This window comes from Delphinus delphis, chromosome 15, assembly GCF_949987515.2.
Source record: "Delphinus delphis chromosome 15, mDelDel1.2, whole genome shotgun sequence".
Classification (NCBI taxonomy): Eukaryota; Metazoa; Chordata; class Mammalia; order Artiodactyla; family Delphinidae; genus Delphinus; species Delphinus delphis.
In genome coordinates, this window is record NC_082697.1 from 78082994 (window position 1) to 78108451 (window position 25458).

General features: G+C 56.8%; 1 protein-coding gene across 5 annotated transcripts in view; it reads right to left on the reverse strand.

Moving 5' to 3' along the window:
* GTF2IRD1 (GTF2I repeat domain containing 1) overlaps positions 1–25458 on the reverse strand; it is a 111747-nt gene that overhangs the window by 6707 nt on the left and 79582 nt on the right. For all 5 annotated transcript variants that reach the window (XM_060033135.1, XM_060033132.1, XM_060033134.1 and 2 more), the window contains 3 exons: positions 24314–24497; positions 23763–23791; positions 1726–1803 (listed from right to left, as the gene is read on the reverse strand). In XM_060033135.1, coding sequence (XP_059889118.1) covers positions 1726–1803; positions 23763–23791; positions 24314–24497 — 291 coding nt within the window. The remainder of the gene's footprint in view (positions 1–1725; positions 1804–23762; positions 23792–24313; positions 24498–25458) is intronic.

Genomic DNA, 25458 nt, shown 5'->3' on the forward strand with positions numbered 1-25458 from the left:
AAATTCAATATCCAACACTGGCAATGAAACAGGTACTTTCACACATGCCCAGTGCAATGATTTGTTAAGTGTGCACGCCTGGACCTGACAAATGAGGACCTGATGCTGCTAAAAATCCACTCCAATTGTGTTAGAAAACATAAAAGTCCTTACTTAGGTATTTGTGGCTGAAATGACGGGATGTCTTAGATTTGTTTCAAAGTACTAAACCTATCAAAGTGTGCCTGTGGAAAGAGATGAACTAAGATTGGCAAAATGTTGGTAAGCACAGAAGCCAGGTTTGAGTTATATGGTGGGTCATTTTGTCATTCTCTCTGCTTTTGTATATGTTTGAAAACTGATTCCAAAATAAAAAGTGAAAAAGACACCACAAACCACCAGCAGAGCTGCTTCCTGTTACTCTCAAAATGAAACCCCAACTCGGAGTCCTGGCCTGCCCACCTCTCCCCACCCCGTCATCAGGACATCTTCCCACTCCAGGCCCTCCTGACTTCTCGCTGCTCCCCAGTCACCGAGCTGTTCCCTCTGCCTGGCAAGCTTCCTTCTAATGTCTGTCCCCTCCTGACATTCAAGTTCTGGCTAAAACATCCCTTCTTCCAAGGAGCTTTCTTTCTTTCTTTTTTTTTCAATTAATTAATTAATTAAGTTTATTTTTGGCTGTGTTGGGTCTTCGTTGCTGAGCGTGGGCTTTCTCTAGTTGTGGCGAGTGGGGGCTACTCTTCGTTGGGGTGCGCGGGCTTCTCATTGCAGTGGCTTCTCTTTTTGCGGAGCATGGGCTCTAGGCACGCGGGCTTCAGTAGTTGTGGCACTCAGGCTCAGTAGTTGTGGCACGCGGGCTCAGGAGTTGTGGCTCACGGGCTCTAGAGCGCAGGCTCAGTAGTTGTGGTGCACAGGCTTAGTTGCTCCGCGGCATGTGGGATCTTCCCGGACCAGGGCTTGAACCCGTGTCCCCTACACTGGCAGGTGGATTCTTAACCACTGCGCCACCAGGGAAGTCCCCAAGGAGCTTTCTGGTTCACCGATCCAGACAGGCCACGGCTACCCTGTCTCACCCTTATCACACTTCTACATTTTCCTGTTTTCCTTTGTTACTCTCTGAAATTCTTTCTTTTTTTTTTAATTGTCTTTCTCTGCTACAATACAAAGTGGAGCCAATACTACTAAATTCATCACGAACAAAATGTATATAGAGCACCTAGTGCAGCCTGGCACCCAGTAATCTAGAAAATGCTCCATCAGTGGTAACCGTATTATCAACTGCACCATCCTGGGTTCCGCCCTGGCACCTGGATGCCTTCTGCACAGGACCTGGCACCTTTCATATATTCCACGGCCAGTTCCCTCCCGACACTGAGCCCCTGGACGGCGGGATCAGATGCCTTCCTCTGGAATCTCAGGGCTGAGTGTGTGTTGGGCAGACAAGCGTCTGCGTGAACAAGCACTTGGCCGTGGGGCACGGCCTCTGCCACACAGCCCAGCCCTAGAGAAACAGAAATGCTGACCATAGCCATCCCTACTGTGTGCATCACAGATCAGGGTTTTTTCCCCTTTCTTGGATGGGGAGAAAGAGGGATCAGCTCCCATCAGTCTCGGACAGGGCAACTATGTCCCCAGGGAGCGGACAGGCCAGCTGGGGGCAACTGGAGGCCAGGCTGGCTGCAGAGGGAGGGGCGCCTCCAAGGAAGGCTGCCCCCCAGGCCCTGCCCTCCCCTGCCACGCACTGACCGTATTTCTCGTTGAAGAGCTCCTTCACCTGCTCCCGGAGGATCACCTTCTCCCCAAGTCTGTTGGCATCATCTTCATCTACAAGAGGAAGATGAGGGGTCATGAGGGTTGGCACGGTCTCGGTCACTGGACCTACTCCTTCTCCCCCATGGCGGCCCAGACCCTCACCTGCTGGCGCAGACTCTCCAGGGCCCGCCCACTCCCCTGCAGCCTGTTTCTGGCCTCAGCCGTCTGTCTGTACATCCATCCACCCGCCCCACATTCTCTGAACACCTTCCCCCCGTACAGGCCCCATGTCAGGCATGGAGCACCCCGAGGAGAGGGAGGACGTGAGCCTCCTCCCAGGAACTCACAGCCTGGCAAGGGTGGCGCCCAGAAATGCGACGGGGGACACCTCCGAGGAGACGTGGGGCATGAATCGGGGTGCCTACCCCGTCTGTGCAAGTCTGGGGAGGCCCCCTGGGAGAGCAGGATGTTCAAGTGGTCTCTTGGAAGGCAGGTAGGGGTCTGTGATGAGTGGGGTGCGGGTGGGAAAAGACAGCAGGTGTAGGACTGGCCCATGTGTGGGCACTGAAGGGAGAAAGGTCACAATGTGCTGGATGCGGCTAAAGCCCGGGCCGGTGCCGGGGAGGGGGCAGTAATGGGTCCAGCAGTGTGTGCCCGCCTGACTGAGCTGGGCTCTCAGAACTCACCCTGGTTGCCTTGCAGACCAAGAGCCCCAGGCCTGTGACCAGGGAGACAGGCATGTTTTGGGGGTGTAAGGGCTGCACACCCTTCCGGCCTAGCGTCCAGGGCAGCCCTCCACGGGCACTTTCTGCTTGAACCCCGTGCTCCCCTCACTCCTCTCCTTGGCCTAGAAGAGCAGGAGGGGGGGGTCAGTGGAGCCCCCCAGGGACAGGGCCGGGCTGGGTGGGAGTGGCTGGCATGGTGAAGGTCCGGGCTGCGGGGCTGGTGCCCTGGGCTGGGGAGCGAGCTGGAGTTCCAGGAAGGGCCCGGGCACCCTCGCACAGTAACCACGGGGCTGGGCCTCTGGGGTGGGGAGCCGGCAGGGAGCCAGGGCCTGGGAGGTGAGGGGCAGAGCAGACAGAATGGGTCTGTGAAGAAAAACAGCTCCTGTGTTAATCTGGAAAATCTCACAGAACTCGGTTCCATTTAGGAAGCCAAGGGCTCTGTGCCACCCAGACTGTCTGCTGCCCCCGCCTGCCCTTCACACCCCGTCCAGCAGGCCCAGCCCTCTCCCTGCACCAGCGCCAGGGAGGGGCCTCCACTCCCAGTCCAGGGCCGCCCCTCAGGGCAGAGAGCTTCCCGCACTGCCTGGTGCCTCCTCCCCCTTCACCTGCTGTCCCTGGTCTGGTCCTGTTCTTGCCAGCGCTCCTGACTCTGGAACCTAGATCTGCTGTATCTCAGAGTTCCTGAATCTCTCTCTTCAACCACGGCCTACCAGCCACCTGGGTGCCCACGAGACACTGCAAATGTCAGGCATCCCAGATAACACCCTCCCTCCTGCATCCCCAACTTGGGGAGTGATGGCTCCCCTCGGCCACACCCCAAACTCAGCACCCCCTGGAGCCCTCCATCTTCCCATACGCCCCAACATGGCCCTTCCAAATGGTTTTCACGACCCTGGATGTGGCGAGAATCAACCTGACCCTCCTCCAGGTCAGCAGACAACTAGGACCGAACGCTGGGCCCCAGGGCCACTTAAGAGCCTGCAGAGAGGTGGAGGACACTCTCTATCCAGCTAACCCCCTGCCACCAGGGATTGCTCTGGTGGCCGGCATTCTGCACAGGCACGGCAGCACCACACAGGCCAGGGAAAGATCAGCCTGGATCCACCCAACGAGCGCTTGGATGCTCTGCTGGCAGCTTTCCCAGATGCGGTCATGGTCACTGCTCACCACAGCCGAGGACACAAAGGTTCAGAGAGGTTAAGTAACCTGCCCAAGGTCACATAGCCGCTAAGTGCCAGGAATACTCTGTCTGACTCAAAAGTCCTCGTCTTTCACGCTACCATGCACTCTGAGTTTCCTGAAGTCTCAGTTTCCCATCTGTAGAAAGAAGGGTTGATCTTTAAGGTGTTTCCTCTAAATCTCTTGTTCCATCAGCTCATAGTTCCCCGCCTCTGTCTCCTCTCAAGCCCAGGGCAGGGCCGGACTCAGTCGGTACATGACAAAAAGCCTTCTGGATTAAAAGACAGCACCTCAAAGCAAACCCACCAGCTCAGGTCCCCGTAGTTGCTGGACATGGCCGTCACCTGTGCACCTCTCTGGGAGCGCAGGACTCACTCACCAACCCCACCTCCCCCTGCAGGCTCCTGCTGCACCACTGCCAGTGGGTGGAGAGAGAGAAAGACAGGGCAGGCCTGGGCTGCACACTGCCCTCGCCTTTTGAGAGGCAACGCCAGGCCTCAAAGGGCCACGCCATGTCACCTCTCAGCATTTCAGCTCACTGTCTTGACACAGTATTCGTCTTGGACAAATATTTCACGAGCACCGTCCCATCTGGATGCAGTGCTGCCCTTGGGCATTGAGCAGAGTACAGAACACAGCCCCAGACGAGGCAGGGGACAGTGGGGAACACTCGGTGACCCACTGGGCTTGATAACTGTCAGTGCATGGCTTGTGGAAACATGGGGTGGGGGTGGGGACGACTCCAACCCAGCCAGGGATCAAGGAGGGCTTCCCAGAGGAGGTGACACCCATGCCACCCAAGGCCCCGTGGGACGCAGATTTATCTGCACGTTGGGGCTGCAGGCATCCCGCGGGTGCTCAACACATGTTAGGGGACATGGAAAATGTCCCCTCCCCTATGTCCTGTCTGATCTGCCGGGGAGAGCACCCCCAAACCAGGCTGCAGCTGACAGGCAGGGGTGACACCACATCACAGGGCAGCCAGCACGAAGAGCACACAGGTCAGTCCCAGGCAGCAAACTGTGGCCGCAGTTAAATGTCAGGAAAGTGGGACCTGAGTTGCCTGAGGGACGCTGGTGGCACCGGGAGGTGTCCTGAATGCCTCTGGAGTGTGGTGGGAGTTTAGGGGCCTTTTTCCGTAATACCAAGAATAATCACAGCTGCTGAGTGGACCAAGCACGTCCCATGTGCAGACTGTCAGGCCCACGACGCGCGTTACCACTGGATCCTCCCAGCTCAGTGTCGGGCCTCTGAGAGGATGCCCACGTTTCCCCACAGCTGCTCCTGGCTTCTCCCCGACCTCTTTGTTTTTACTTAATTTGGAGGAAGGGGGTTCCATTTTTCTTAGAGGACTAGTTTTTGAATGAAATAGGCCAGGTTAGCCTCTGGCGGGGGCTGGAGGGGAGAGAGGCGCTGGTCCTCCGTGTACTCAGAGGCAACCCCTCAGGTGGTGAGGGCAAAGGAGTGACGCAGTTGCTGGGAGGCTGAACCTGAACCCCAGGTGAAGAGGCCCTCCCTGTGTTCCTGCTTGAGCCCCAGCCCTCCAGCTCCATGCAGGGGGGAGGGCTGAACACGCTTGTGTCGGGGGGCCTCGGAGGTGCCCAGGACAGAGCTGGTCTCCTGTGACGTGAATCATGGCCACTCTCCTCAGCTGGCCCCTGGCTGAGCCCTGGCGAGCCCCGGTGTGGAGGAGGAAGCCCACACATCCTGCTAGCCTGCACCTCCAGCCAAGTGCGCCTGTTGGCAGGCTGCGGGCGGCTCACAGGACTCCTTCCTGACAGAGCCAGGCTCCTGCCACCACCGTCACACACCCACCATCTGGAGAGGGGGTGACCAGGCCTGGGGTCACCAGGGACCTCCCCAAGGATGGCTGTGGGCAGCGGCTGTCCTAGCCTAGGCTGGGGTGGGACGGTCCCGGCAGCCATCACCTCTGAGTCTGGTCTGCTTGTGGGCGAAACTAGGATCAGGAAACATGAGAACATGGGGAGGGGGGTGAGGCACAGTCACTGGGGCCCCGTGGGGCCTCGGCTGTACACCCAGTGGTCTTTCCCGGGCTCTGAGGTGCAGCCCTGTTGCCAGGAGTTAAGACCACACTCTCTGAAGCCTGACTGCCTGGTTTCAAATCTTGGCTCTGTTATTAGCTCGTGACCTTAGGCAACCACTGGATTTCCTTGTCTGGCAAGTAGCAACAGGGCTTCCCTGGTGGCGCAGTGGTTGAGAGTCCGGCTGCCAAGGGGACACGGGTTCGAGCCCTGGTCCGGGAAGATCCCACATGCCGCAGAGCGGCTGCACCTGTGCACCACAGCTGCTGAGCCTGTGCTCTGGAGCCCGTGAGCCACAACTACTGAGCCCTCGTGCCACAACTACTGAAGCCCGTGTGCCTAGAGCCCGTGCTCCGCAACAGGGGAGGCCGCCACAGTGAGAAGCCCGCTCAGCACAATGAAGAGTAGCCCCCAATCGCCGCAACTAGAGAAAGCCCGTGTGCAGCAGCGAAGACCCAACGCAGCCAAAAATTAAAAACAAAAAACACCTTAAAAAAAAATTAGCAACAATGACCACATGGAGCTGCCGTGAGGATGAGGTGAGGACGTTATGTCCGTGCCTGGCACGGTCCACGGTCTAGTTATTACTCTTCTTCTCTGGGGGGGGTCCTGCCTGAGCTTCTCTGAACCCAGGTTGGTTGTAAGGACACCAACGGTTGCAAACATTTCAGAATGTTCTCCATTTGGAAACGTCACAGGGCTCCATGCGGAGTGTGGTGTGCCCTCAATGTACCTGCTTGAATGCCTGTAGACAGTGGGGAGAAAGGGGGTCCTCAGGGCCAGTGACAGGGAAGTTCCCTGGCCCAGCAGGTTGCAAGGCAATCTTGACTGTAACCCTAAGGCTGTGTGGTATGTGGAAAAGCACTCAACCTCCGTGATCCTCAGTTTCCACATCCCTCAAATGGGAATCCTGGCCTGTTGGGAGGGATCTAGTGATACGGTGCATAAAAACATTTAAGGTCTTACGCCATCAGTGTCAAGTTAGCATTGATGTTATTACCAGATCAGTGCCTCAGTTATCTTGTGTAGTCTCAGGAAACAAAATCTTCCATACGAAACTCTTCCAGATGATGGAGGTTTGTTCTCTTAAGTCCCTGGGTTTTTGCTTTACTCATGTGGGGGAGACCATTTTCTAAAACTCATCAAGTACCCCTCTCTTATTAAGCACATGGTTGGGGGTAGATGGAGGTCACCCTCATGACCTGACCCCAGTGCTGTCCAGAAAGTGCTGTTGAACTTACCCTGGCTGCAGTGACCTGTCCTCCACTGCCCCAGGCTGGCATTTCTCCTGCCTTTTGCTGCTGTTTCCAGTTTTCTGGTCTCCTCTCTCTCACTACTGTCTATCTCACTACTGTGGCTCTCATCTTGTTGTTTCTAATCTGCTGTCTGTTAGCCTGAGGATTAACTGAATTTTGCCTGGGGAAAGAAAGCAACCAAGCTTACTAAACCCCAGCCATGCTATGTACACAGTTTTAGGCCAGTCAGCTCGGGGTGATGCCTGGGGTGGCCTCGCAGCCCTCCCGGGCAAAGTACACGAGCCCTGAGCAGCCTGGCCTTTCTGCGCCTACTCTGAGGTCCCCAGCTCAGGCTGATGACTGTGTGCTGACAGTCACCATCTAAAAGCAGCAAGGAATGCTGCTCAGAGGGAGAGACCGGATCTCAGGGGAAGAGCGGAGTAACTATGCCTCCTCAACCCTCTCGAAGCAGCCTCTCCTCTCTGCCAGGCTTCGGCTGGGCGATCCAGGCAGAAAGCAGACCTGGGCGGGCCTGGCTCTCAAGAGAGCAGAGGGTGGATATCCACAGGCACCCCACCTGGGCAGAACAGCTGCCTTGTGCAGGAAGCAGGGGCCGCTCAGGTGGGGGACGAGCCAAGGCCCTCTCTGGGACCCTGCGACTTGCACGATACCTCCCTTTCCCGGCACCAGACCTTTGCCAGGATAAAAGGGTAAAACTCAGTTCATCGCTTAACCCCTTCCATGATCTGTATTTAGGGGCAGCAGGAATTCTGGGGTTTTTTTTGGCCAGGCTGCGCGGCTTGTGGCATCTTAGTTCCCCGACCAGGGATTGAACCCGGGCCCTCGGAAGTGAAAACGCCAAGTCCTAACCACTGGACCCGCAAGGAAGTCCTCCATCTGTCTTACAGACGGAGAAGCTGAGGCTCAGAGAGGGGATGGCCATGTTGCAGTGGGGTGGAAGCCCTCCCCAGGCCCATGACCTCACGTACCCAAGAGGATCTTTCGTACGTGTGCCAAAGAGAACATACTCAAGCGTGCTAAGAGCGTTCTTAGTAACGGCAAGACCACGGAGGGAACCCAGATGGCCAAGGACAGGAGAATGGACGAGTCAATCGTGGTACAGTCACTCAGTGGAATATTACAGAGCCCTGAAAACAAACTGCTATGGCCACACATTTCAACCTTGTGTTACGTCATGTTAAGTGACAGAAGCAAATCCCAGGCTTGTTACAATAGGACACTTTGGTTATAAAAGTTAAAAAAAAAAGGGACTTCCCTGGTGGCAAAGTGGATAAGACTCTGCACACCCAATGCAGAGGGCCTGGGTTCGATCCCCGGTTAGGGAACTAGATCCCACATGCATTCTGCAACTAAGGAGCTTGCCTGCCACAACTAAGACCTGGTGCAACTAAGTAAATAAATAATAATTTTTAGAAAATTAAAAAAAAAAGCAAAATGAAATAATTTTGGTTTAGGCTCGTATTATATGCAATAGACATGTTAAAAGAAATCAACCTGTGCGCAGTGATTAAATCACGGGGGACGACGGTATCAAAGACATTTTTGGGAATTTGAATACAGACTGTCTATTAGATGACAGGGAGTTAGTAAGTTTTATGAGTGTGACAACGGTATTGTGGATCTGCAAAAGAATAGCATTGTTCTGGAGAGTTGTGGGTTGTGTGTTGAAATATTTAGGCGTGAACACTCAAGATGTCTGCAACTTATTTTGAATGGAGAAAGAGGCAGAGACAGAAATCAGTGGGGCGGGGTCTGTGCCTGTGGGAGAGACAGAGAGGAACAGAGGGAGGGAGAGAGGGAAAGAATTTGGCAAATGTTAAGAATTAATGACTCCAGCGACTTCCCTCGTGGTCCAGCTGTTGGGACTCCGCGCTCCCAATGCAGGGGGCCTGGGTTCGATCCCTGGTCGGGGAACTAGATCCCACATGCATGCCGCAACTAAAGATCCTGTGTGCCGCAATGAAGATCCCGAGTGCCACAACTAAGACCTGGTACAGCCAAATAAATAAATATTTTTTAAAAAAGGAAAGTATTAATGACTCCAGGGAATTCCCTGGTGGTCCAATGGTTAGGACTCGGCATTTTCACTGCTAAGGGCCTGCCTGGGTTCAACCCCTAGTCCGGGAAATAAGATCCCGAATGTCTGGGTTTCCGGGGCGGCACAGTGGTTAAGAATCCGCCTGCCAAAGCAGGGGACATGGGTTCGAGCCCTGGTCCAGGAAGATCCCACATGCCGCGGAGCAACTAAGCCCGCGCCCCACAACTACTGAGCCTGTGCTCTAGAGCCCGGGGGCCACAGCTACTGAGCCTGCGTGCCGCAACTATTGAAGCCCACGCATCTAGAGCCCATGCTCTGCAACAAGAGGGGCCACCACAATGAGAAGCCCATGCACCGCAACGAAGAGTAGCCCCCGCTCGCCCCAACTAGAGAAAGCCCGCGTGCAGCAACGAAGACCCAACGCAGCCAAAAATAAAAAATAAATAAATTTATAAAAAAAAAAGATCCCGAATGTCGCATGGTGAAGCCAAAAAATAAAAAAAATAAAAAAACAAAATAATAAAATAAAATAAAAAATAAATAAAAAAATAAAAAGAAGAAAGAAGAATTAACACACACAAACACAAAAAAGAGAATTAATGAATCCTGACAAAGAATATATAGCCAGGGATTCTTTTTTTTTTTTCCTATTCTTTTTCCTATTCTTCTACTATTCTTTTTTTTTTCCTGCAGTTTTGCAATTTTGAAGGGAAAGAAACCAAGAGAATGACACACATAAAATTCAGAATATTTGTTCTGGGGAGAGAGGCAGACAGGATGAGGGAGAGCACGTAGGTGGAAGTACGTTATTGGTTCTGTTCTGATTCTTAGACGGGTGGCGGGTTCATGGGCGTTCACCATAGTATTTATTAACGAGTGAGCAAACAAATATGTGGGAATACGAATAAAAATAAATGAATGCTAAATGCAGTGCGGTATCCTGGACTGGATTCTGGAATGTGAAAACGACATCGGTGGAAAAACTGAAGAAATCTAAATAAAACCTATAGCTTAGTTAATCGCACAGCACCAATCGATGTTAACTTCTTAGTTTTGACAAATGGACCATGGTTATGCAAGATGTTAACATCCCACACGGGTCAGACGGTATGTGGGAACTCTGTGCTATCTTTGCAACTTTTTGTAAATTAAAAATCACTTCAAAATAAAAAGTTACAACCATCAATCAATTGATGATTACATGCAGGGATTGATGGCAGAGTGGGTTATGAGCCAGGGATCATGACGGATCTGATCAGTGCATGGGGTTCACTGGGGAGGGGGACAGGGGAGGGAAGAAAGCAAGCCTTCTCCCCCAGAGTTCCCTCGAGCTGGGCTCTGTGCCCCCATGAATCCATCTCCCTTCCCTGGGATGGAGGTGCATGGTGGGTGGACCACAACCTGCCTGGGCAGGTGATCCAGGTTCCTCCCTGGAGCCCAGCTGTCTGACCTTCAGCTGACCCACTGCACACAGGAGCCTGGAACAATGGCCAACAGAGAGCTGTCTGGCTGGGGCCTCTCCTGTTGGGGCTCCAGGCCGTTTCACTGCCCTCCCAGCTGCCAGACACTGGGATGCAAATCCTCCATTTGCTGACGATACGTGCCCACCAGAGACCATGCCTGGTGACGTACACAGTGATGCTCTTTATTCCTCACGACAAACCTGACCTCTAGGTGTTACGATCCCCATTTTACACGTAAGGAAACCGAGGCTCAGAGGAGTCAAGGTGCCTGTTCCCAGCCACCAAGGCCGCATGGTTTGCGATGGGTGGCGCTGAGGCTCAAACCCAGGTCTCTCTGAGCCCTGGGTGCTGCTTTCCCATCCGAGAAGAGCCCAGTACCTCCTCAGAGGGCTTTCTCAAACTCTCCTGCAGCTCTGTGCTCGAACCTGCAAACCTGGCTGGGCGGAGCAAGTGCCAGGTTTTCTTGTGGGCGTCTGTCTTGGACGGACGGTCCTGGGAGCAGACATGCCCGTGGCCCCTTCCCAAGGGAAATCGTGTCCTTCCCTCTCCTCTCCCCTTCCCTCCTCCATGGTCCCAAGGCCGAACTGTGGCCATGACTGGCCAGGTACGGAATGCCACACACTAACTGTGATGAGCAGGACATCGGCTCCCAGCCTGGGCGAGGTGGGCAGATGGAGGCAGCGGAGCGCACAGGCGAGGGAGGGCTCTGCTGCCTCACGCGGGGAGGGGGTACCAATCCCGATCCTCGTGCTGTACAGCAAACTCTGCAGCCAACGACCCGAGAACAGATGCTTCCTGTGGGCTGAGCGTGCAGTCTGTTTGCACGTGTTCAGGACTACAGCCCCAGCACCCGCAATAACACCCGACACATCACAAGCGCTCGGTAAATAACCGTCTGAGAAATTAAGCTCCTGTGTGCCAGGCACTCTTCTTAGATCTTTGCATGGCTTCCTTCACTTAATCATTCTGACAACCTTACGAAGTTGGTCCTAGGAGTGTCTGCATCCTACAGACGAGGAGACTGAGGCACACAGGGGAAGCCGCATGCCCCGGGTTACACAGTGAGTTAGAGGGAGAGCCGGGATCCACCCCAGCCCGCTGACCACCTGGCAGTACAGCCTCGTTCTGTTGTGGCTGGGAGGACAGAGCAGGAGCGTCCGACTCAGTCGCTGCACACGGGGAGGGAAGAGATCTTCCTTCTGCTCCATCCATGCTGCTGTTTCTTCTCACTGTCTCTGCACCCGCAACCCCCAAACCCATGTTTCCACCTGCTTCCTCGAGCACCTTTGATTCTGCACATCCCGGGCCGGCTTCTCCAGGTCCCCTCAAACCTGTCCCTCCTCCCTTCTCGTGGGTCCCTGGCTCCAACCTCCCACACGGTCGCTCAGGAGAGAAACCTCGGCTGCGTAGTGGCTCCCAAAGCTGTCCATGCCCTAATCCCCGGAGCCGGTGACTATGTTTCTTTACATGGCAGAAGGGACTTTGCTGGTGTGTTTAAGTTAAGGATCTTGAGGTGGCCAGGTTATCCTGGGTTATTTGAGTGGACCCTAAATGTAATCACAAGGGTCCTTGTAAGGAGGCAAGGTCAAAAGCAGAGGGAGAGGGGACAACAGAGGTTGGACGGATGCGTTTTGAAGATGCAGGAGGGGCTGCAAGCCAAGGAACGCAGGCGGTGTCTAGAAGATGGAAAAGACAAGGAAACAGATTCTCCCTCGGAGCCTTGGGAAGGAACCCACTCTGCGGACACCGTGACTAGCCCCGTGAGACTCATTTCGGACTTCTTAGCTCTACAACTGTAAGGAGATAAACCTGTGTTGCTTTCAGCCACCGAGTGGGTAATTTGTTACAGCAGCCGACGAAACCCCTCTGTGCCCCCTTGTCTCCATCCAACAATCCAGGTGGGTCTTCTCACCTGCCCTCCCCGAATTCATCCTCTGCTTTGCAAGCCACTCAGATTTTTCTAAACAGTCTATCCGCCCATGTCCTTCCTTCGCTTTAAACTCGCTGAGGGCTCTCTGTTGTCTGTGGGGCAAATCCATCCTCCTTTCCCCGGCGAAGGAGATCCTCTGCTGGTACCAGAGAAGTGGTTTTCACCCAGCCCTGCCACTCTCCAGGTCCCCACCCAAGAGGGCGTGCAGAACCTGCTGTTTCACGGAACAGACAGTGGAAACCCGGGGCTCCCCTACTTCGCGCAACGGAGGGGAAACCTCCTCCCGCTTGCCTTGGGTGGCATCTATAATCCTGCACAGTGGGCCTGTGGCCTGCTGAGAAGCCATCGTGGCTCAGGGCCTGACCCCTGACATCCCTGCAAGATGTCAGCCGCGTCTCTGGGCCGTGGGAGCCTCACGGCCACAAGGGGAGAAGGGCCTCCCCCAGGGAGAACGGGGTTCTTCCACTCAGCCCCAGGACACCACCCACTCCTGGCCCCTCCCAGTTTTTTCCTTACCCACAAAGGCTGAAGGCACCAGGGCCCTGGTCCTCTGATTCCGCTCACTCCCAAAGATCTCATTCTGTTAGGGCTTTAAATACCAGCGATTTGCTTGTGATTCCCCAAATTATACCTCAAGCCTGGACCACTCCCTGGACGCGCCCCCCGCCCCCACTCTACATGCAACAGCGCCTGGATAATACCCCAGACTTAACACGCCACAAACATGCCTGAGACTCCCCCGCACCCCCGGCCAGCTCTTCCTGCATCTTCCTCGTCTCAGCTACCTACCCGCACCTCCATCCTTCCAGAAGCTCAGCCCCAATCCCTGAGGTCAAACTCGACTCCTCTCTCTCTCACAGCCCACATCAGCAAATTGTCAGCTTCAGCTACGAACTCTGCCCAGAGTCAAGGACTTGCCACCACTGCTGCCACTACTGGGCCTCACCTGCTTTGCCAGGACCAACTCCCTACATCGTCCCCTGCTGCCGCCCTGTGTGTCCTCACCCAGCAGCCAGAAGGATCCTGTTAGATCCTAGACGGGATTCTGTCTCTCCTCTGCTCGGAAGCCTGCCCTGGCTCCCAGCTCACTCGGAACAAGGGTCAGCGTCTTGATCCAGCGTCCACAGTCGGCCTTCTCTCCCATTTCCATCTCATCTCCTACCAGGTCCTCCACCCGACCTGGCCTCCCACACTGGCAGGGGACCTCAGGGCCTTTGCAGTCTGTACTCGGCCTGCCAGGCTCTTCTCTATGCCCTCCTGGCTCACTACTGCCGCCTCCAGGCCTGTGCTCACCAGCCTTCCCTGGCCGCCCCACACCTAGGGTTGTAACTTCTCAGCACTCACACCTGGTACCCTTTACCCTTCGCACATGGTCTGTTCTCTGCATCCACACCAGAACGCAAGTTCCCCGAGGCAGGGTTCTCTTTAATTGGTGTTGATCAAAAGCTACTTACACCCAGCCCTGAAGACACCTCGGAACGTTCACAGACTAAGTACTTGGTCCTGAGCTCCCAAACCTGCAGGGGTCCCTCCGCAGACTGTGCTGTCCCCATCCCCACCTCCCACCATGAGGTCTCTTCTGCCACCAGACCCTCCCCCACCCCACCCCACCCAGCCCAGGAGGTTGGAAAGATCCTGTCCACCCAGTAAGCCGTGTGCGCTGAGCCATCCTTCGTGCCCCACCCCCCAGGCCTCCACTTGCGTGGCTCAAAGACGCGTTTATCAGCCAGCGAGAGAGCTTCTGTTCCGCACGCAGTGCCTGGTGACCCTGAGCTGATCTCATCCTAGCCTAAATAAAGGCGTTGGTTGTTCCTGTCGGCTTGGGTGGTCCCAGCTGGGGAACTAGTTTCGGTGAGGTTTTCTGGAATGTTGCAGAAGAGCCTGGAGCCCCCCCACCGCTCGCTCCTGGGGCCTGAGAAGCCCCCTGTCTAACAGCCGCTGGGAACCTTGAGGTACCCTTCCCCCGCCTGGCAGAGCTGAGGGAGGGCAGGGCTGGGACCACTGACCAGCCCAGGGACAGACTGGGGCGGCCACGACCCAGATGGAAAGGGCGGGGCCTCCCCTCCTGCAGGAAAGGAGGCAGCCGGCCAATTCTGGGCCTGGCAGCCGGGCGTCTGCCCACAAAGGCCTCCAGGCCCCACCCAGCAGATGCCAGCTCTTCCCGGGAAGGCAGAAGTGAGATCATTACTGGAGCCTAATTAACAAAGAAAAGCAGAGATAATGAAGTGGAGAAACATGTGGCTGGCACTGGAACTGTGACATCTTTAGAAACTTGAGAAAGCAGGGTTTTATTTTGAGCTCTTACGAGTTGGAAGGGTGGAGGGGGGTGGCGTAGGGAAGAGAGGGAGGCAGGGGTGCGTGACAAGGGTCGGGGGGTGGACCACGAAGGCTGTCCCTGCTCCGTGTGACCTCGAGGCCCAGAGATAGCAAGTTAACTTATCCAGGGTCACAGACAGTAAGTTAACTCATCCAAGGTCACCCAGCTCCCGAGGGCCCAGCAGGCGACTCCTTCCAGCTCCTATTCAGTCCCTCCCCCCACCCCCAAATGCCCTCTGCTGAGGTCAATCCCAGGCCCGGCTCAGGTCCCCTTCTCTGGGAAGCCCACTCCTCCCAGCACCCGATGAGTGACAGGAGACCCCGCAGAGACCTAGCAGAGGCCCCAGTGGGGACAATGACAAGAGGTACCATTTGGGGCTGGAGCCGTTCCCTCCTTGTACCCCGCCCCCCTCCGCAGACCCTTCACCCACAGCTGAGTTTCTCAAACTGGGCCTCAGGGAACGCTGGGGGTGAGAAGTAGGTCGAGTGGGAACATCTATTTTCTCAGCAGAATGTAATCTGACATAGTTCCTTGAATGAAAACTCAAGTGGAGACTCTCTGGAATGGGGGCTTCCTAGGTAAAGCTGGGGCCCGGCAGCGCTTCGGCCCTGTCCCGCGGGGGTGCTCGGGCTCCGGCCTTGGGGACGTCAGCGGAAGAGCTTGCCAAGGCCGGGTCTGCAGGGTCCAGTCCACGCTGCAAAGCCAGGCCTTCCAGGCCCTCCACGCTCCGGCCTGGCCGGCCTCTCCGCCTTACCCCTCCCGCACATGACGGGCCATTTATTCCTCCTTTCCTTGCCCTGCTGGGGCACCCCGGGGCAGCCCCAGTGTGACGCTTCCCACTTTGCAAAGAGGGAGAGCGAGGCCCAGGCAGGCAAACCGGACTTGCTGCTGGAGTCACACAGGAAGTCGGCAGCTCTGCTCTGTCTGTGGGGCCCGGAGCCCCTGCTCCAGGGGTGGGCGGGTTTGCTGCTCACCAGGGAGTTCCCCCAAGCTGGCAGGGAGGGCTGAGCTGCTGGGGTCCAAAGAACCAAACCAAAAGGAGAGGAAGCTGGAAGCCTGTGTTTGGCCAGAAGGGAGCCGGGGCAGGGCAGCTGTGGGGAAGCCTGGAGCCGGGCAGCAGAGGGAAGCGAGTCAGTGCGTGGGGAGACCCCTCTGTCTGCGCCCTCCCTAGTTCTAAAGGGCTGGGGCTCCAGGCAGACAGGTACAGGATGCACAAGCCAAAGGTAGCTGCAGCGGGCAAAGCCTCTCCCACCTCTCCTGCAGTGCCTCCAGGTGAGTGCTGCTTGGATGCCTCCAGTGATGGGGAACTCACTACCTACAAGGCTTTTCGTTTTGTTTTTTTTTAAAGCCACTGCTATTCCAGAACCTTTAGAGAATGTTCATTTCCTTGATCTCTCTGGTGTTGCCTAGGACTCTGCTCTCATGGGAGATTTGCAAACAGCTGCCTGACTCAGCGCTTCTTACCCGTAAATCCCTCCATCTCCTTTTCTGGGGCTCCACCTCCTCTGTTCCTTCACAGGCTCCTCTCCCTCAAGGTCTCTTGGAGGTCGGTGTGCTCCCGGCTCTGCCCTGGGCCCTCTCTGCTGGCTCCACGCTCACCCAGGCCAGCCCCAGCGCCACCCTGCAGGCTCTCAGCACCATGACTGTTCCTGGATGTCCCACAGGCCTGCAGACCCCGCCTTGGGGATGGACACCACCATCACCCTTCTGGAACCTTCTGCCCTCTCTCCCTCCTCACGCCCCACTGCCACCTCTAGATCCTAACCCCACCCACCTCTGGGTCCCGCAGCCCAGGCCGCTCCAGTTCCGCCTTCTCCCACCCACCTTGGTAGGCGGAAGTGTGGTTACCATGGCAATCCTAAGACAATACAAATCCAACCCTATCAGTTCCTTGACTGAAAAAGCCTCCAGTGCCAGCAGAGAGAGCCTGAGTTTAGGTCAAGGCCGTGCATGATTCGGCCTTATTCTTCTTCTGCGATCTTCCCCCCGCTGCCCAACCAGCCCAGGCTCCAGAACGGCACAGCCCTGTGTACGACTTCAGCCCTGTGTTACCTATGTGACTGCTTCCTTCAGCCTCGGTGTGCTCAGCTGCGAAATGGGAATGAAAACAGCATCTGCCTCGCAGGCTTGCTGTGAAGACCCCACGAGGCTCTGGGGGAAAGGCCTGGGGCCTGGCACGCCGTGGGCACTCAGCGAGGGTTGGACAAGGATGGTCATTTCAGGGCTCCCCACCTCTGCAAGTGCTGCCCCCTCAGCCTGCAACCCACCCCCCATCCCCGGGGAGGAACGTCAGCTCCCTGGGAAGCTCTCCCAGACCCCCAGATGCACGTGGCCGGCCTGCCTGCGGGGAGCTGGTTCTCCTGGGGAAGGGGGAGGACTGGTCTTTGCCTGTGGGTGGCACTGAACTTGCACGGGGCTCAGGACACCCACACCGCTGCCATCCGTCCTGTTTCCTGGGGATCAACGTGCGGGTAGACATGCCTTCCAAGCCCCTGGCCCTCCCTGTCTCGACCTCCTCTCCTCTTTCCAGTCATGTCCAAACCCCTTGGTCATCAACATTGGTGGCCTCTCCACGGTGTCCAGGTCATACTTCCTTCTGAGACTGTCCCTTCCCATCTTTCTAGCCCTCCCTCTAGGACGCTGACTCCAACAATCTTCCCTCCGCCCCAGTCACCCTTCCCCTGTCCCCCTGTGTGCAGAGGGGTTCTGGCAGTGCTCTCAGCACCCCCTTCCCCACCTCCTGTTCTCAGGGGGACGTCCCTCCTCTGCCCACTCTCCCCACGCTCTCTGCTGCCATGTCATCCATTTCTCTAAAATCACACTGTCACTATTCAACCTCTAAAACCCTCTCCTCATCCCATTTCACGCTGCAGCTCCCACCCCACCTCTCCTCTGCCATCATCTGCAGCTGATGAGTTCATTTCTTTTCTCTTGTTCTCCCCTGAGCCCACGATTCCACTCAGGTCCTCTCCCCTCCCTGAAACTGCTCTTTTCTTTTTCTTTAATAAATGTATTTTATTTATTTATTTATTTTTGCCTGTGTTGGGTCTTCACTGCTGTGCGCGGGCTTTCTCTAGTTGCGACGAGGGGGCTACTCTTTGTTGCGACACATGGGCTTATTGTGGAGGCTTCTCTTGTTGTGGAGCACGGGCTCTAGGTGCGCAGGCTTCAGTAGTTGTGGCACGCGGGCTCAGTTGTTGTGGCTTGCGGGCTCTAGAGTGCAGGCTCAGTAGTCGTGGCGCATGGGCTTAGTTGCTCTGCGGCATGTGGGATCTTCCCGAACCAGGGCTTGAACCCGTGTCCCCTGAATTGGCAGGTGGATTCCTAACCACTGCGCCACCAGGGAAGCCCCCGAAACTGCTCTTGACCATGCCATCCCTGGACCTCTGGGCGCTCCATCCCACAGTCCCATCTCAGGTCTGAACCTGACCTTGCAGCAGCACTGGGCCCAGGTGATCACTCTCCTTCTTCAACAGTTTCTCACTCAGCTTCCAGGACATCACACCCTCTGGCAGTTCACTTGTCTCTCCTCAGCTCTAAATGCTGGAGGGCCCCAGGGTTCATCCTCGAACCCCTTCTGACTATCCCTGTTGAACCCCACTGTGATCCAGTTTCATGACTAAAATGCATGAAATACAGAATGGCTCCCGACTGCATGTCTCCGGGGGACTCTCTCTGTAGTCAAATGCTCTATCCCTAAGCTATACCCCTCAGTGGGGCTCTCTCTGATTTGTAGATCCAACTGCCTTCCCAACCTGTCCACTCGGGTGTCAAACTTGCCCACCACTCAGATCCTCCCCTCCCTTTCCCTCTCCAGCTGCTTGGGACAAAACCTTGACGCTACCCTGTTTTGTTTTGGGTTTTTTGTTGCCACACCATGTGGCTTGCGGGATCTTAGTTCCTCGACCAGGGATCAAACCCACGTCCCCTGCAGTGGAAGCATGCAGTCCTAACCACTGGGCCACCAGGGAAGTCCCTTGATGCCATCCTTGATCTCTCTCTTTCCCCCTCCCCACATTCACTCTCAGCAATCCTGTTGGCCCTACTTTCAAAATATGTCCAGGGCCCCAGGGCCTTTGCACTGACAACTCTTCTTCCTGGATGTCTCAACCTAGATTTCTTTCTTTTTTTAAACATTTATTTATTATTTATTTATTTGGTTAATTTATTTCTGGCTGCACTGGGTCCTAGTTGCGGCACGCGGGATCTTCACTGAGGCACAAGGGATCTTTCGTTGTGGCACGGGCTCTTTGTTGTGGTGCGCGGGCTTCTCTCTAGTTGTGGCGTGTGGGCTCCAGGGCACGGGGGCTCTAGTTGAGGTGCACGAGCTCAGTAGTTGTGGCACGCAGGCTTAGTTGCCCCACGGCATGTGGGATCTTAGTTCCCTGATCATTGACCTAGATTTCTACATGGCTTATATCCTGTCTTCATTCAGGCCTTAGCTTCTGGTGGCCTCTCTAAAATTGTGCTCTTGACAGTGCCATCCTTTGTGTGTGTCTCCACGGCACTTGTCACTATTGAATACGATACAATTTGTTCTTATTTACCTGTCTCCCCTATTAGAATATAAGCACCACGGGGGGGTAGAGATTTTTTTTCTATTTTGTATTCCCAGATCTTGCTTGGCATACGACAGGTATTCAATAATCTTTTTGTTGTTGTTGTGCAAATAAATGAACCCAAAGGATTATGAGCCTTAAGGGTTAGACAGGCAGGACTGTTATAGATGCTGATAGCCAGAAGGGGGCAGCAAAGACCTACCCAGTGTGGATGAAAGGTCGGGGGTGGGGAAAGCCTGGGCACATGCTGTGTGAACTCCAGCGAGTTCCTTAACCTCTCTGAGCCTGTTTCTTCCTGTAGGACTGGTTATTGGGGGAGATCGAATGTGCTGGTACAGGAAGGCTTGGTAATCAGCAAATCATCAGCATGACGTGGGTGTTAGGTATCCACGGTGTGAGAAGTTGCCCCAATGTCCATTCTCGGGGGACAGGGCTGCTATATAACTATGATGCACCCTGATGACAGACCATTGTAAAGTGTTTTAAAGACATGGGAAAATGCTTATGCTTCAGCGTGTGTGTGTGTGAATTTATGGAAAGGACGAGATATACAATTAATAAGCTTGGGGAAAAATCTGGAAGAAATGTATCATCGTAAAAATAAACAGCCATCTGGGCAGTGAGATCTCTGTATTTTCCAGATTTCCACCATGGGTATGTATTCGTGTTTCCCGACCTACTAGAATGTTCTACAGCTGTTGCTACACCAGCTACCTGGGCGGAGGGCCTCTCCTTCCTTAGTCACCACTGATCTTTCCCAACATATCATGAACAGCCCCTTTGCCGTCCTGGGTTTACACAGCCTCGGGCCCCTCTGGGTCTGGGGAGAGACCCACCTTGACTTGGTGCTGCCGAGGGCAGGGACCGTCCCCAGCCACCTGCCTCTCTGGCCCCTGGCCCAGTGTCCCTAATTTAACTCAGGGCTGCTGCAGGCAGGTGGGTGAACTGGGGAGCAGCCTGGCCAGGTGGCAAGGAGCTTCCAGTGGTATGCACCCCGCCCAGGCCTCACTCACTCAGGCCCCTGGGATTGAGCCTGGTTTAGTCAGACACCCACTCTGCGCCCCCACTTAGGCTGTGCCCTGTGTTAGAACCACACACCCTTCTGCTCAACTCCAAGGCCCAGCTTAATGTCACCTCCTCCAGGAAGCCTTCCCGACCTCCAGGAATAACAGTAACAACTGCCAATCCCATTGGCTGAGCCCTTCCTATCACAGCTGGTCCAGGGCTGAGGGCTTCACAAACATCTCTCTCAAGCGTCAGCAGGGGGAAAACCGTCCTCCATGGCTCACCCCCCAATGCCCACCATTCATTCATTCAGATCACCCGGGGAGGCAGACATGACCATCTCCATCTCACCGATGAGGAAGTGAAGGCTCGGAGATGTGAAATAATGAGCCCAGAGTCACAGGGTTAGTAAGAGGCGTCTGGGGTTTCAACCTGGGTCTGTCTGAGCACCAGCCTGTGCTCTCCCATGGGCCCCCCACCACCTCGGCCCCCAGTTCCAAAGCACATCATCTAACACCCCTCCAGGCGCACAGCTACAGCCTTCCTTTCTCTAGGCTATGGCACCTGCCAACGTTCCGCCTTCCCCAGAGACCTGACCTGACCTGCTCCAGTTCACCTCGGAACCCCAGGAGCTGGCCCGCATCAGGCTTCAGCGACTGTCTAATGGACGGTTTGGGAACAGCCCTTTCTGGGGCAGGAACAGCACCCAGTGACCTCTGGTGAACCCTCGGAGGCCCCTGTGAGTCTGGACACCTTCCCAGCCCAGCGTGACAAATGGCGTTAGGAAGCACACAGCTGGCCTGCCAGCCCATCTGCCCTGGTCCCTCCAGGCTGACACCCGGCCCAGAGCGCCAATGCCTGGAAAGGCGCTGGCAGTCTCATCCCTGAGGCCTGGGGCCAGGGCCAGGTGCCCATCTCTTCTTCTAGGCAGACTGCCACCCTCTCCCATACCACGTGGGCAGAGAAAGCATTTCCAAGGGCCCTCTCTACACACAGAGGGGCCACAGGGAAGGCCGATGGGTGGGTGGGCAGACTGGCACAGAGAAATGGGGGGTGGATGGCTACCCTGGGGTGATGGCTGAGATTCAAGAAGCTGTTCGAACAGAAGACGAGCTGTCAAGGCCCCCTTGCTGGAGGGTGAGCCATGGTCAGTGGAAGAGGTCACCCCCCCAGAAGGGGGCAATGGCTGCTGGCTGCCTCTCGGGCCCCCAGTGTTTCTCCCCAAAGCCCGACACTCCGCTATTTGGGGGCTGCTCTGAATTACGTGCTGCCCGCCTGGCATCAGTGGGCCTCCCTGACGGAGCAGGGAGCCAGGTGTGGAACCAACGCTACCTCCACTACAGGTTGGGCGTCCAAGGCAAGTCATTGAAGTTCCCTTGGCCTCAGTTTCTTCATCCGTAAAAAGGGGACAAAAAAAGGTGATATACAAAGCGCTGAACTCACAGCCCAGCGTACGATCACGTGTATTTCTTGTTTTTCAAACTCGTTAAAGTATGTGCCTACCCCTGGAGAGCTATATTTTCAGGCCTCCATGGGGCCCTTCCTTCTGGGTAGGAGGGGCTGGGGATCACAGGGTGTGCAGGGGGAGGCCGACGGACTGCCTCGCCGTGTTTCTCCTCTCCGTCAGCAAAGGGAGGCCCGGCCATCCTTCCTGCTGCCGCTCATGGGAAGAGGACGGACACTGCCCGGCTCTGACACCAACCTGGGCAGAAAGTGAAGTCGGGACGGGCAGTGGCTTGAAGCTGACTCAGTGGCACAGGGCTGACAGGGTCACGGGGCCCCTGCTGCGGGGCAGGCGAGCGGACCACAGGCCGCCCACCACGGTCCTGCAGCAAGGCAGGTCCACAGAGGGCTGAGTGGCCTGTCACAGAGCAGGGATGGGCCAGCGGCCCCAGGTGGCACCAGGGGACGTGTGTCCTGCCCCCCATGGCCGATAAGAAGAGGGTCCCCGGGCCTGTGATGTTCTCATGAGCACCTGAGCCCCCGTACCCTTGTTCTGTCCTGCAGCCCCCAGAAGCACAGGCCTACCTGTCCACGGGGGCGAAGTGCTACAGATCATGGGCCTAGAGGCCGGCCAGGCCACTGGCTAGCCGTGTGACGTGGGCACATTGCTGAAACGCGAGCCTCAGTTTCCCCCTCAAGGTCAGGCTCTGGCACCAGCCTCACAGGTGTGAGGAGTAAACGAGATGACTCCTCTGTCTGTAACCACGGTACCCAGACCACTGCCCAGCCCTAGGAGGAAGGACCTCCGGACCCACGTGAAGCGGTCAGCACAGGGTCTGACGCCCAGTAATCTCTTGGCAAGGTTTCCGCCGGGGCCACCACTGCTGCGCTTTGCTGCTCTTACCTTCACCATCTCTACCTTACTAACATCACCTGACGGCTTTCACACCTCTGAGAGTTCTGGAAAACCACCCTGGGCGTAGGCCTTGGAGCCCTGCTGCTTCCCCAGCTGACCACCTGCCTCTCCCTCCCTCTCCCCCTGGCCCTCCAAGTACTGCTCTCCCCTGAGGCCCCGCGAGAGCCTTCCTCTCTGGGAAACCCTCCCAAGCACCCCTTCCTCTGTTCCTCCTCCCTGGGGTCCCTGCAGCCCGACGGCAGCTGCCACACTGCTACCCCCCTCAGTGAGTCTGGCCCCGCTCCAGGTCGCCCCTTCCTCAGAAGCCCACCGAGCCAGGCCTGGGCGCAGGGAGTGAACAGCTATAGGTGGCAGGGTCAGGGCGCACGGAGGTGAGTGAGGAGTAAAGTGGATGTGACCGCGACTGTGAAATTGGAGTCCTGTCCTGCAGGCTTTCTCTGTTCCCAGCGCAGCCTCCCCAAGGGCCCAGGGCTGCCAGTGACTCTGGGCAGGAGCAGGGGAGAGGCGGCAGAGCTCCTCCCCGTGTCTCCACCCGCAGGCTCTGGGATCTGCATACGCAGCTGCCTCCGTGGAGGCCCGGCCAGCCCTGAGTGCTGACCAGGTGGTCATGCCACCCCCCGCAGGGACAGCCCCTGCTCATTCAGGGCTCGGGAGGGCCAGGACATAGCCCGGGGGACGGTGGGGGTGGTGGTGGATGCCTGGAAATGGGGCCAGGAGAGGCATTTTACGAAGCGGGTAAGCATTCACCCCCATCCCACCGCCAAGCTCGCGGGTTCCCCCGCAGACACCCCTCCCTCTGAGGCTAGGAACCCCCCCCATCACCCTCATCTGCTCACCAAGGCCCCTGCATTAGGGAAAGTGGGGGGCACTGACCCGGCCAGGCCCCTCCCTCCTGAACCCCCATCCCAGGCTTAGAAGTCACCAGTGCCACCCCACCACCCCTTTCTCTGTCCCAGGAACCGGGGCCAGGTCCCAGCTTGGCCTTCCTCCTCTCTGCTGGGGCCAGAGCCCAGGGAGGTGGGACAACAGAAGGGCGGGGGTCCCGCTCCAGGGCCCTGGAACCGGTGCCCCACGGTGAGCTCCACTCCGGCCTCTGGCCCTCAGCACCATGGCCCACCCCCGTGCCAAGTGGCCCCCCCCATAGCCAGCGCCTCTTACCAGGCTTTGGGATGAGTCCTTGAAAAGGCCTGGAAGAGAAACAGAGACGGGGGTGTCAGGGGAGGGCCTGGGAACTTGTGCGGAATGCGTGGGACCCACCCCAGACCTGCCGAAGCAGAATCTGCATTTTAACAAGATGCCCGGCGCTTCGTGCGCACGGGACCCTGGGGACCCTGGGACGATGCCGCAGGGCCGCTGTGCACCAGGCCAAGCAGGGTCTCCCGCTGGCTCTGCCCTGCTGGCTCCACGCCTCTTCCAGGGGATGAGGGAGTGCAGTGAGCAGGTGCCGCAGCAGGTAGACGGGGCCCATGAAGGCTGCCCCCGCTATGGTGGCTGCGGGGCAGGGGAGCTAGTCTCACTTCTGTGGGGATCCCTGCACCCTGGCTGGCCGGCAGTCCCCCTTCCTCCAACCCCCAGGGCCCAGGGTGGTGCTGGAAGAGCTGCCTTGTCCATGGAGGGCAGGTCCACCCGAAGGAAAGGCCAAGGGTCTGTGGTGCGAGCCCCCTCCCGTGGTAGCCTCGCCTCCTCTCTGTCTCCCTTCCCCTGAGTACCTGGTGACGGTGAACTTGATCTTGTCAGCCACCGCAAGGATCCTCTCCAGGTTCTGGGAGCCAAAGGTGCAGGGCTTTCGGAAAGGGATCCCGGGGGGCAGCCCCTCGATGATCACCGAGCCGGGGTTACTCTTGATCCTCTTGTAGGGGACCTGGACCGGGTACTTGATGCCCAAGGCTTCCCCTGCGGGCGAGAGGGACAGAGGAGGTGTCAGGAGCCAGAGGCAGGGGCTGGTGGGCTGTCGGCAGCCAGGGGGTGCTCCACGCACGAGTGTGATACACCCCGTGCACAGTGGGGTACGGTGGGGGCTGTCGTGTAGCACTGCAGCAAGGCACAGTCAGTGAGGGACCGGGAAGCAGGGGCCCTGGGGGGTCGGGGGTGGGCGTGTGCCCAGGGCAGGCTGAGGAGTGGCCAGGGGACGTGTGGCTGTGGCTGCTGGGAGAGGGCAGGGGCTAACGTCAGAGGCTTCACAGCTTGAGAATCTGAAAGCCGTCTCAAGGATGGTACCTGGTGGGCACAGTTGGCCCTTCCCTACAACGATCCATCAGCCCCACAGGCTCTGCCTCACCCTGGTTCAGGATCGGCCTGGCCTGAAAGGGCGGATCGCGTCTGGGAGCAGGGAGGCCAGCCAGGGTGCGGCTCAGACCTCAGGGCTCTCTTTCCACATGTGGCGCTCGGCCTCATTCCTGTCGCCAATCCCCTCTGCAGAGGGCTGTGGCATGTCCATCCCAGGGACTGTGCCTTGTCTCACAGCCTGGGAGCAGCCCTGAGTCCACTGCTGATCCACTCTGGGCCAAGGCCTGCTGCCTGCTGTCAGGCTGATGTGAACGTCCATGGCTCTCTGACTTAGGTGGGGTGCACCATGGGAGCCCCCTCCTGGACGGAGGGCTGGACACTCCTCAGTGTCACAGGATGCCCCTTTACGAAGATGTGCTGCAGAAATCTTTGCACTAGGAGAAGTAGCTGAACTTTTTCTGGGCAATAAACTAATTTTTATCTCGTGGACACTGGGAATGGTATAACTGGCCTCATTTCCCTTTTTGCTCTGGCTCCTGGGAAACTCAGAGCTTGATGCATGCCCTGCATCTAGCAAGTACAGAATGGCTGAGTCTTCATGTCACCGCTGGCTTCGTGCCACTGCTTC